Source organism: Myotis nattereri (assembly GCF_964212035.1).
Source record: "Myotis nattereri genome assembly, chromosome: 1".
Taxonomy (NCBI): Eukaryota; Metazoa; Chordata; class Mammalia; order Chiroptera; family Vespertilionidae; genus Myotis; species Myotis nattereri.
Window position 1 is genome coordinate 181,271,662 of NC_138075.1, and position 13,114 is coordinate 181,284,775.

At 37.1% G+C, this 13,114-nt stretch overlaps 1 protein-coding gene across 2 annotated transcripts in view; it reads right to left on the reverse strand.

The window, feature by feature from the left end:
- Positions 1-13,114, reverse strand: part of MRPL1 (mitochondrial ribosomal protein L1) — a 59,653-nt gene that overhangs the window by 6,997 nt on the left and 39,542 nt on the right. For both annotated transcript variants that reach the window (XM_081091665.1, XM_081091664.1), the window contains exon 7: positions 9,355-9,461. In XM_081091665.1, the coding sequence (XP_080947791.1) occupies positions 9,355-9,461 (107 nt within the window). The remainder of the gene's footprint in view (positions 1-9,354; positions 9,462-13,114) is intronic.

The window sequence follows — 13,114 nt, forward strand, 5'->3', positions numbered from 1 at the left end:
AGGTAAGAAAACTGGAAATAAACTATTTTTCATTCTAATATTCCTACTAGTAAGAATACTGATACAAAATCTATCCAACATGCCGAAACCGGTTTGGCTCAGTGGATAGAGTGTCGGCCTGTGGACTGAAAGGTCCCAGGTTCGATTCCGGTCAAGGGCATGTACCTGGGTTGTGGGCACATCCCCAGTGGGAGATGTGCAGGAGGCAGCTGATCTATGTTTCTCTCTCATCGATGTTTCTAACTCTCTCTTTCCCTTCCTCTCTGTGAAAAATCAACTTAAAATACTACAAGGATTACTCATCCCAGTTAAATATACATCTTTCACAACAAAGCAGCAAGCAAAATGCTGGCTCATGTTGCTTTCTAGATAAATAATAGTTTCCCCTCGTTCTTAGCCCCACATTATTGGAGGTCTAAGGCCTATTGCCAATGTACTTCCTTTAATTATAATGAGAACTAACAAGTACAGAATTTGACTTTTACATTCTATAATTTACCTTATTCTCTTTATAAGCCTCTTATCCATGGCACAGCACACTATTGTACACCAAAAATAATGCAACCCAAAAAAGTTAATCATCAACTAGAAGGAATGGAGGAAAAGAGAAATAACAGTGAGCCCTGAGCCAATGGGCTGCCACCTTTTAGCTAAGTATTGTTTCTAACTGATTTAAGCAATATTCCTTGCTTGCCAGTTTTCAACTTATGGACCTAGATGCTTCAAAATAAGTCTTCAATTTCCATGCACTATATACTATCCACATTTTGTTTAACTGAACTCCAACACATTCACTTTTCCTGTTCTTACATGTTCACTGAAACTAAAGACTCTGATTTCAACACAAGATTTATGATGCTTATCCCCTTGCCCTGAACTTGTTTATTTTTGTTAGAATATACTTCATCTTTTATCAGCTTCCAGGTTGATAATATTCTTGCCACAAAATAATTCACTATTACTCAAGCGAAGTATAGTGATACATGCCTATGAATGGACCATGTCTACAACTTTAAAAAACAAGGGGGAGAAAAGCACATCAAAGACACTGCCTTTATATTAAATATGTAAGAGATCCAAGTATATTTGAAACCCAGGCAAGAAACACTAGTTAAATCAGGTCTTGGCATAATCTGGTATAATCATATGAGTTGTCCTACTCTCTGTTTTTTCTTTTTAGAAAATGAGCTTACGTTTGATTTGCCAATAGCATTATTACTTGTAAGTCCTCAAAGTCTGGATATTTACAGGTTTTAAAGAGGCTACAATTGTTTTTCCTTTAATGCTATGATTACCGTTCGTGTCAAAGCTAGGCTATTACGTAATGTATTTTCAAAAGATGTTCTTCAAAATTTCAGTCATATTTAGTGAAGTTTTTAGAAGTCTTCCCCTTTCCAAATTATTTAATATTTTTATGTTCTAATTACCTATTAATAAAAATATAGAAATAGTAAGTTTCTAAATTAAAACAGGACAAGTGGCATACACAGGTATCTATTTTCTCTAAGCAAACTATTTTTATTAGTTTTTCTAAACAAATGTGACAAAATTGGTGACTCTAGGTATGAAGAGTGTATAGGTAGGTGTTCACTGTACTATTTTTTCAACTTTTCCATTCATTTAAAAATTTCAAAATAAAAAACTGAGGAAAAAGATATGCAGACATTAAAGATACTTACCAGTGGCAGTTTAACTAGAGGTCAGGCTTTATGAAGCAATAAATTCCAAGAAAATATGTGATTATTTTATTACTTTCTTACCTGAAATGCTATTAATATGGTTTAATTTCTCTTTAGATTTTCTTTTCTAAAGTGCTTTGAACACTGGGTGTCCCCAATGTTCTAAAATAAAATGAAGATAAAACATCAAGATTCCTGATTTTATGGTTTTCAGAAAATTTTTATAGTGAAATCTTTTTTAAAAGCCTCACTTGTATGAACTTGTATACTTGAACAGAATTACTTCAAAGTGAAAAATTAAAATAGAAAGTTGATTGGACTATAGAGCTGGTGCTCACTAAACATTCTTTTGCTGGCCAAATACTTGTTATAAAGAATGACAAATTCTACCAAGTTGCTGTGCTGACAGCTAAGCACTTATAAAAGGGCCAAACTACAAAAAATAATCTGAAACTATGATTTTATAATATACTGTATTCTTTAAAAAGTCCAGTGTGCATTATAATGCAAACCTATGTTTTATCCTCAAACTTTAACTTTATTAATCCCAAAAGATTTTTCAGTCAGAATTTATTTGAAAATCAAAGTAATTTCTTTGAAAACTATAAGTACTTCTACATAAGTGAGATTCTATTTAACTAAATTCACACACAAAAGTTAGCTAATTGCTGCTTGAAAACATATACAGAAACATGGATCTGATTTTATAGGCTCTTTCAGGAGTATATATAATAGGCCATAAGAGTCATGTAATTTATTCTGGTATTAAATATTATGATAGTTAAATACATCAAATAAGCACATTCTAAATTTTCCTTTAAACTACAGTTCATGTCCTCTCTTCTGGATGAATGCTTCCTATTACATGTCTTAATGTGCCATATTTTACTACAACGTTATCACATATGTTTGTTTTTGAAATATGTGAGGCAGTTAACATTAGGAGAGAGAACATTTTAGTTTTTGACAAAAATAAATGTATTATATGTGCTTCCTGTAAGACTGTAAAGTCAATACTAATAGAAAATCAGAAAGAACTTTTACTTTATAATAAAGGCCAAGTTAAGAAAGCCAATCAACAATGCAAATGGCTTAAAATTACACTTACAAGTCTTCTGGAAAAGTAGGTTGGAGGCCAAGTATCTTAAATCACACAAGGAATCCATTAGTGAGGAAAAACAAAGCAGGTTCTGAGAGCCTCAAAGCTAACATAAAATAGACTTGTGGTATGTTATAAAATACTGCACCCTTTGAAAATTACTTCAAAATCTTTATTCTGGCAGGTGTATGCTATAATATTTGGAAACTGCTTAATTTTCCTGTGTAATGTCAAAATATACACCTAATTATTTCCATAATAAATAGAGGATAGGATAATTCTGACTCATTTTTTGAAATTGCAGACATTAAAATTTTCACTTCCTATATTACTCCATAAGGATTGCTTGAAAAGTTTATTGTTAATCAATCAAATATTTAGAAAACAAAACACTGATTCACTATATATTATGTATAACAGTATCTTCAGTAATTTCTAACTGATCTTCCATTGGCAGTATCTTTTGATTATTTGTACCTTCATTCATTCAACAATTATTTATTGAGCACCTACTATTTGCCAGGCACTATTCTAGGAACTGGGGGTACAGCAATAAACAAATGAACAAAAATTCCTACCTTTTATTTTTTTATTCTTTTAGGTTTCTTGATTCCTCCTCAACTGTGGCAAAGCCTTGTCTCCCAAATCCATCCCTTCATCTTTTAATTTTTTAATTTATTGATTTTGAGAGAGGAAGGGGGGGGCAGAAGAGGGAGAGAAACATCGATGTGTTGTTCTTATTATTCATGCATTCATGTGCCCTGACGGGAATCAAACCCACAACCAAATGAGCCACCTGTCCAGTGCCTTCCTCTTCATTTACTATTATTACTTTCTTAAATATATTTTTATTGACTTCAGAGAGGAAGGGAGAGGGAGAAAGAAACATCAATGATGAGAGAGAATCACCGATGGGCTGGCTACCTCCTGCATGCCCCCTATTGGTGATTGAGCCCACAACCCGGGTAGGAATCGAACCCAGCACCCCTCGTCCACAGGCCAACGCTCTATCTACTGAGCCAAACCTGCTAGGGCTCCCCTCTTTAAAATAAAGTTTTAACTGGGCACATGAGCATCCAGATAGATACTAGACAGCACAGACTTTCAGCTAAGCCACATGACTAACTCTGGACCATGGGATGGGGGGCAGAAGTGATGAGGCCGATGGCTCATATGCTTGAAAGAAAGCTGCTTGCTGTCTATCTCTTCTTGCCTCCTCCACACTGGCTACAAGTCAGGCTTGGTATCAGTAAGATTCATCTATAAAGCATAAAATACTCTAGGAAATGGCAGAGGCAGAGAGAGAGAGAGAGAGAGAGAGAGAGAGAGAGAGAGAGAGAGAGAGAGAGAGAGAAGGAACCTTGACCCCTGCTTAACTCTGTGAAGAATAGCTCCAAGCTGCTCACCAGCTCAAACTTTGTCATAATTAAGTCACTGTTATTTGGTCCCTTTAAAACACCTGAACTAATATAAATGTATAGTAGCCCATTTATTATCTTACATATTATTTAAAATATGAATAATGACCCTTAATTTACCTGGTTTATATTTTCAAACTCCTCCTAGAAATAGTCCTTGGCCTACTCCATGGCATAATTACACATCAATCATTGTTTCTTTTCTGAAATTTCCTTCTATCTTATATATATTTTTATTATCATACTTTTCTATAATTCATTTCCATATGTAGCTCCTCTACCACATATATCTTTCTTAAGAAAAAAGGTCTTATTCTATTTTGCATTACATTGTGCCTGGCACAAAGTCAGAACTCGAACATTGTTTTGGTTGTTTTTGTTTTTCTTTTTTAGGCTATATTATAAATGAGCTAATAACTTTTTCTATTCAAAGAATAAAATTTAAGAAAAGTCAATAAATAAGGATAAATTTTTAAAATATATAGGATCCAGTAAAAATCTCTAGAGATCATGGGTTAGAAAAAATATCAGTCCCAAACACTGTAGAAAGGCTTTATTTTCCATAGTTAGCAAAAGCCAGGCAATCTGTTTGTGAACACTTCAATTTTGCAAGCAGTTCACCTTCTATGAAATTCGCGCCCGGGGCGGTGGGGGGCGGGGGAAGGGGGGTACCTTCAGCCCAGCCTGCACCCTCTCCAATCTTGGATCCCTCTCACAACCCGGGACTGCTGGTTCCTAACCGCTCACCTGCCTGCCTGCCTGATTGCCCCCTAACCACTCCCCTGCAAGCGCGATGGCCCCCAACTGCCTTCCCCTGCCGGCCAGATCACCCCCAACTGCCCTCCCCTGCCAGCCTGGTCACCACCAACTGCCCTACCCTGCCGACCTGGTTGCCCCTAACTGCCCTCCCCTGCCGGCTTGGTCCCCCAAAATGCCCTCCCCTACAGGCCTGGTTGCCCCCAACTGCCCTCCCCTGCCAGCCATCTTGTGATGGCCATCTTGTGACGATGTGGGGGCAACCATCTTGTGGCAGCCATCTTGGGACAATGTGGGGGTGCGAGGGCCACCTAGGCTTTTATCAGTATTCAGAGGTGGGCAAACTTTTTGACTCGAGGGCCACAATGGGTTCTTAAACTGGACCGGAGGGCTGGAACAAAAGCATGGATGGAGTGTTTGTGTGAACTAATATAAATTCAAAGTAAACATCATTACATAAAAGGGTACGGTCTTTTTTTTTTTTTTAGTTTTATTCATTTCAAACGGGCCGGATCCAGGCCGTGGGCCATAGTTTGCCCACGGCTGGTATAGATAGTATTTCATGGGATCTGCTGCACATCTTTAAAGTGTTAATATATTGCCATAGCTGGTTTGGCTCAGTGGATAGAGCATCAACCTGTGGACTGAAGGGTCCCAGGTTCGATTCTGGTCAAGGGCACATGCCTGGGTTGTGGGATTGATCCCCAGTTGGGGGCGTGCAGGAGGCAGCCAATCAATTATTTTCATCATTGATGTTTCTGTCTCTCTCTCCTTCTCTCTTCCTCTCTGGTCAATAAAAAATATATATGTATATATACATATTCAAGTGTTAATATGTTAACTATGTACATACTCATGAAACCATCACCAGTCAGGATAACAAACATGTCACTGATCCTCAAAATTCCTAATCCCTTCTTCCCACCTTTGTCCCCAAGTTAACTATTGATCTGTTTTCTGTCTGTCACTATACATTATTTTGCATTTGCCAGAATTTTATATAAATAGAATCATACAATATGCACTCCTTTTTGTCTGGCTTATTTTACTCTGCATAATTATTTTTAAGTTCATCCATATTAAAGCATGCATCAGTAGTTTCTTTTAATTACTGAAGAATATTCTATTATAGAGATATAGCCCTGGCCGGTTTGGCTCAGTGGTTAAGAGCATTGGCCCATGGAGTGAAGGGTCCAGGTTCGATTCTCAGTCAGGGGCATGTACTTAGGTTGCAGGCTCAGTCAGGGAGTATGCAGGAGGCAACCAATCGATGTGTCTCTTTCACATCTCTGTCCCTCTCTTCCTTCTCCCACCTCCCTCCTCCCTCCCTTCCACTCTGTCTAAAAATCAATGGAAAAACATCCCTGGGTGAGGATTTTAAAAAAATAATAATTTTATAGAAACCTAACAAAGTTTATTTATACATTCATCTGTCACTAGATATGTAGAATGTTTCCATTTTTAGCTATTACAAATAACTCTGATATAAGCATTTGTTTACAAGTATTTTTATGGAGATATGTTTTCATCTCTCCTGAGTAACTATCTAAAAGTGGAATAGTGGGATCATATAAGAGGTGGATGTTAAACTTCTTAAACTGCCAAACTGTTTGCCAAACTGACGGCAGCATCATTTTACATTTCCACAGCAGTGTTATGAGCATTCCAGTCCCTCCATGTCCTCATCAACACTTGTCACAGTCTTTTTAACTTTAGTTATTCCAGTGGATATGTAATGATATGTCACTGTGATTTTAATTTGTATTTCCTTAACGACTAATAATGTTGAGCATCTTCCAATGTGTTTGTCACACCTTGGTAAAGTGTGTTCAAATCTTTTGCTGATTTTTAAAGGGAATTGTTTTATTGTTGATTTTTATAACTTTAACATCTATGTTCATGAATGATACTGGACTACCCTTTTCTTATTTTAGTCTGGTTTTGATATCAAGGTAATGTTAATTGCTTTAGGAGGAGGATAAATCAGGTTTCTATTACTCCATTTCAACCTAGAAAGTCTTTGATAGTTACCATGTCATTTTATCTACCCCTTCCTAACCTAGAAAGTCTGTACCACTATTAACTTCATTTTACATACACAGGACATGGAGGAAAACTCAAACTCAGAGAGCAAGGTGGCAGAGTTCTAATTTGGAACTAGGATTTGAAGCAGACAGTATGAATCTAAAACCCATTATTATACTACACTATTTAAGTAGTATTCAAAAAGATTCACTTTAAGCACACAGAATAATTCATTTTCCATTATAAAAATTATTATCTCTCTAAAAGATCCAGGGAGTCTGATCTGAAGCCCACGTCTTTTTTTTTTAATATATATTTTTATTGATTTCAGGGAGAAAGGGTGAGGGAAAGAGTGACAGAAACAGCAATGATGAGAGAATCATTGATCAGCTGCCTCCTGCATGCCCCATATTGGGTATCAAGCTGCAACCAGGCATGTGCCCTGACTGGGAATCAAACTCTCACCTCCTGGTTCATAGGTCAATGCTCAACCACTGTGCCACACTGGCTAAGCCGAAGCCCATATCTTAATCATTATGGTATTTGTTGAACAGAATGAATAAGAAGCCATGGCTTAGTATATTCTATGTCTGGATCTATATAAATTACTAACTATTGAATATACTGAAAACATCACTTAAAAAGAAAAAAATCTAACTATAAAGAGTTTTATAAAGACATTCTATAGCCCCCAAAAGTCCAACCAAAAGAGTAACGATAATAGCTGCTACCATTTTAAAATTTTACTTAATCTTTGAATAAAATTATGAAACAGATATTACCATATAACTTTTATGGATGAGGAAAAGTGAGACACAACTACAGTAAGAAACTTGCTTACAGTCTGCCATTCCTTAAGTAGCAGTACTGGTATTCAAGCCCATGTCTCTATAGCTCCAGCATATTCTCTTAAAATCTGTATTTGGTTTTTTATTTTTTACGTTACAATGTTGTCATCCCTAAGAAACAAGCAGCATTGCCAAGGGCCTTTGGGGAACAAGGAAATTCATACATCAGGTTCTAGCAGAGCTCAAAGCCAAATGAACTGGAGCTGAGCTTTGATGGTAATGAAGGCAATGAGCAGTTTCCCAATCCCTGACTGGATTAAACCGGCTTTGCCCCTTTCTAAAGCAAGTTTTCCTTCCATAAAACTATCCGAGCACTTTTTCTACATTTTTGATGATCTACAGTGGGCACAGTTCAATTATCTTGGACTACTACCTGTTGGATATAATGCATAATTCCTCTTAGGAGTAGGATGGGAGGAAGAATAACAGCTATTCAAGTAATTCCAGCCATGAGGCTGAATCGTACAGGGGTAAAGAGCCTGCACTCTGGAGGTGACTGCCAAGATTCAAATACCTATTCTGCCTTATACTACCTATGGGACCTTGGAAAAAGTATTTAACCTTCCTGGGCTTCCATGCCTTCATCTACAAAATGGGGATAATTTACCTTTCACAGGTTTGAGGATTAAAAGATAGAATATATAAAAAGTGTTTAGAATGGTGCCTGGCACTTGGTAGGCAATTTAAAATTTGCTATCAATATAACTATTATCCCTATAGTTATTGCACAGAATAAAATTACAGACATTAAATAGATATTTTAGAGATTCTTTAATATAAAAAAGATATTAGCAGCCCTAGCTGGTTTGGCCTGTGGACTTAAGGGTCCTGGGTTTGATTCTAGTCAAGGGCACATGCCCGGGTTGCGGGCTCGATCCCCAGTGGGGAGCGTGCAGGATGCAGCCGATCAATGATTCTCTCTCATCACTGATGTTTCTATCTTTCTCTCCCTCTCCCTTCCTCTCTGAAATTAATAAAAATATATTTTTTAAAAGATGCTTGCAAATAGCTGTGTATTTAAAAACATAATCCTGTAAAAATTTGACAGATCACAGTAGTTTCCTAAAAGTAGCTTTGGAAATTGATTTCTAGCATCTTCTGTAAATAGACAAAAAGGTTTTAAAACCCACTCAGAGATAATCAGAAATAATTCATAAAAATAAAGCAAATTACTCAATTCCATTAAAGTAGTATTAAATACCTATTATGAACTCAGCATTATGCAAAGTCTTATAGGACATACATAAGATCTAGATCCTACTTTATTAGGAACAGAAATAACATATATAGAATAATGAAATAAGGCAAAGTACAAGTAAATGTCAGTGGGTAGCACATAACTCAAAAGGAAGAAATTCTATAGTACCATTAAAATTTATGAGTTTAATCAATAAAAAAATTATCTATGTGCCACTCCTAATGCTAGTGACAAGAACAAGTTCAAAGGACTGACATGTTATAAATTATTAATGAATCACTTAAGCAAAATATATAAAAGGGTTATTGAATAATTTCCACTGTTAACTTACTGTTGCTATTTTGGTCGAGAGAAAGTTCTCCCTTTCTTCATCTACCTTAATTTCAATTCCAGTTTTAAATAATTCAAGCATTTTGGGGATGTCACGGCCAATGGAATCTGGTTAGGAAAGTAAAATATCCGGTGTTAATCATTCCATCTAAACAAGCAGCAAAAAGTAACGAATAAGAAAAGTATTAATCTCATGGTAAGATATACTAAATAAGTTGTGGCAGAGATACTCCAGGGCGGTCCCAATTCCTGGAGTTTATGCCCTTGTGTAATCCCCTCCCCCTGAGTGTGGATGGGACCTGCAACTTGCTCTAACCAACAGGATGATAATGTGTACATGATTATATTACAAAGAACTGCAATGCCTATCTTAGAGGAGACCTTCCTCCTACTGGCTGTGAAGAAGCAAGCTGCAATGTTATGAGGTGCATATGAAGATGGCCACAGGGTAAAAAACTGAGACCCTCAGTCCAGCAGCCTAAAAGGAACTGAATTCTGCCAAAAAGTCACATGAACATAGCAGCGAATCCTTCCCCAGTCAAATCTCAGATGAGACCACAGCCCTACTCTACACCTTGAATGAAGCCCAAGATCCTGAAGCTGAGATAATAATGTGTGCTGTTTTAAGCCACTAAATTTGTGATAATATTGCTGCATAGTAATAGGTAACTAATAAAAAAGTATGTGTAATTATGCTACTTATCTACTTCAGAAACACTAATGACAAATTAAAATAAAATCTAAAAAACAATCCTATATAATAAAAAGGCTAATATACAAACTGTCCCCTCAGGAGTTCAACCAACTGGGAGTTCAACCGCTCACTATGATGTGTGCTGACCACCAGGGGGTGGCACGAAATGAAGGAAGACCCCGGCTGGCAGCCAGGAAAAGAAGGCTCCAATTGGCCCTGATCACAGGCCTAGGGACCCTACCCCTGCATGAATTTTGTGCACTGGGCCTCTAGTCCATAATAAAAGGTAACAGTGGAGTCCTGAAATCTTTTAAGAACATTTTACCTACCTTTGTGTAAAATTCACCTGACCTGCCTTACCATAAAGAAAGGAAGAAACTAGGAAAAGTAGCAAGATTTAGCAGCAGAAATAACATCACAGTGAATGATACATCTCATTACTGTACAAAGCTGGCATGAAAAATGAGTTAAGTAATTTATTGGATTCTAATGTCACTTTGTCATTCCTTAATATGAAAAAAAAAAGGATGCAATTGAATATAGGAAGGAGAAAAACAGAATCAAGGTAAAAGAAATAAGAATTTTCAAAGGATCACATAGGAGATTCCAAACAAGCTAATTTTCCTAATCATTAGTCATTAAAATTTTAACTTGAATTTAATACATAAAAATATATTTTTTTAATACTCTACAGTACCATAATTAACTTGAAAATTTTTCGATTTTGTGAATAATTTGAAGGGTAAGAAGTAAAATAAGGAGTGTGCTACTAAAGACACACTACCACTACTGCGTCTCCAGCAATTCTTCCCATAAGTCAATATTTAAAATTTATAAAGAACTTACACAACTCAACACACAAAAAAAACAACAATCTAATTACTGTAAGAAAATGGGCAAAGGGCCTGCATAGACATTTCTTCAAATAGGACATACTGATGGCCAACAGGCATGTGAAAAGATGCTCAATGTCACTAATCATCAGAGAAATGCAAGTTAAAACCACAATGAGATAACACCTCACACCTGCAAGAATAGCTATCATCAATAAATCAACAAAAAAGTATTGATTGGCAAGGATGCAGAGAAAAGGGGAACCCTTGTACACTGCTGGTGGGAATGCAGATGGTGCAGCCACTGTGGAAAGCAAAAAAATTAAAAATGGACCAAGCAATTCCACTTCTGGGAATATATCCAAAGAAAACTGAAACACTGATTCAAAAGAATATACGCACCCCTATGTTCATTGCAGTGTCATTTATAATAGCCAAGATTTGGAAGCAGCCCAAGTGCCCAAAAGTAGATGAGTGGATAAAAAAACTGTGGTAGTGGATGGAGTGTTGGCCTGAAGACTGAAGGGTCCTGGGTTCGATTCCGGTCAAGAGCACATGCCCAGGTTGCGGGCTGGACCTCCAGTAGGGGGCATGCAGGAAGCAGCCAATCAATGATTCTCTCTCATCATTGATGTTTCTCTTTCTCCCTCTCTGAAATCAATAAAAATATATTTTTAAAAAAGGAAGCTGTAGTACATTCACATAATGGAATACTACTTGGCCATAAAAAGAAGTTAAATCTTACATTTTGCAACAGCATGGGTGGACCTGGAGAGTATTATGTTAAAGGAAGTAAGCCAGTCAGAGAAAGACAAGTACCATATGATTTCACTTACATGTGGAATCCAATGAACAAAATAGAAACAGACTCACAGATACAGAAAACAGACTGACAACTGTTAGAGAGGAGGGGGGGGCGGGCCTGGGTGGAAAAAGTGAAGGGATTAAGCAAAAAAAAAACAAAACAAAACTCATAGGAACAGTATGGTGATTACCAGAGGAAAAGGTGGGTGGGAGGGAAGGAAAAGGTAAAGGGTGGATAAATGGTGTTGAAAGGATACTTGACTTTGGTAGTAAGCACACAATACAATATACCATTCAGATGATGTATCATAAAATTGGACACCTGAAACTTATGTAATTTTATTAACCAATGTCACCCCAATAAAATTTTTTAAAAACCTTATTCTATAGAAAGCACAATATACACTCAGCATGTATTACTTCTAAGGATCATCTGAGTCATTCCGTAAGGCTCAGGAGCACTTTACTCACAAGGAGCTTTAAATCTAATTAGGAGAAAAGGGACGATCAGAAGCAACTACTGAAAAAAAGGGGTTTTTTTAGTATCACATTCTGATATAATTGGGTACTAAATAGTATGACATATATTATAATAATAAACAGTAAGATGCTAATGCAGTAGTCCCCCATTATCCACCATTTAGCTTTCCATGCTTTAAGTTATCCATGGTTAACTGCAGTTCAAAAATATTAAATGAAAAATCCCAGAAATAAAAAATTCGTAAGTTTTAAATTGCATGCTGTACTAAGTAGCATGATGAAACCTCACACCATCCACTACGTCCCAATGGGACGTGAATGACGGTTTTGTCCAGCACACCCCCGCTGTATATGCTACCTACCTGTTAGACAATTAGTAGCTGTCTCTATTATCAGAGAGAGACCACATTTACGCAACTTTTATTACAGCATATTGTTATTACTGTTCTGTAGCATTAGTTACTGTTGTTAACCTCTTACTGTCCCAAATACATAAATTCCATTTTATCATAGATACATATAGCAAAAGGAATACAATATGACAAATGTATGCTGAAAGAATAAGCAAATAAATTACTTCATAATTTTGAGTCTGATATCACAGTGATGTTATACTGATAATGAAATGGGAAAAATAGTGCTTAATGAGGAAAGGGAACTACTGTAGTCCTGTATCTATACTAATAAAAGGGTAATATGCTAATTCAACCGGGAGACCTTCTGGACATCCTTCCGGACAAAGCCATGGTGGTGGGGCCGAGGCAGAGGTAGTTAGAGGCAATCAGGCCAGGAGGGGAGGGCAGTTGGGGGTGATCAGGCCAGCGGGAGGGGGAGGGGCAGTTGGGGGCGAGCAGGCTGGGGGGGCAGTTGGAGGCTATCAAGCCAGCAGGGGGGGGCGACAGTTGGGGGTGAGCAGGCTGGTGGGGGGCAGCTGGGGGCGATCAGGCCGG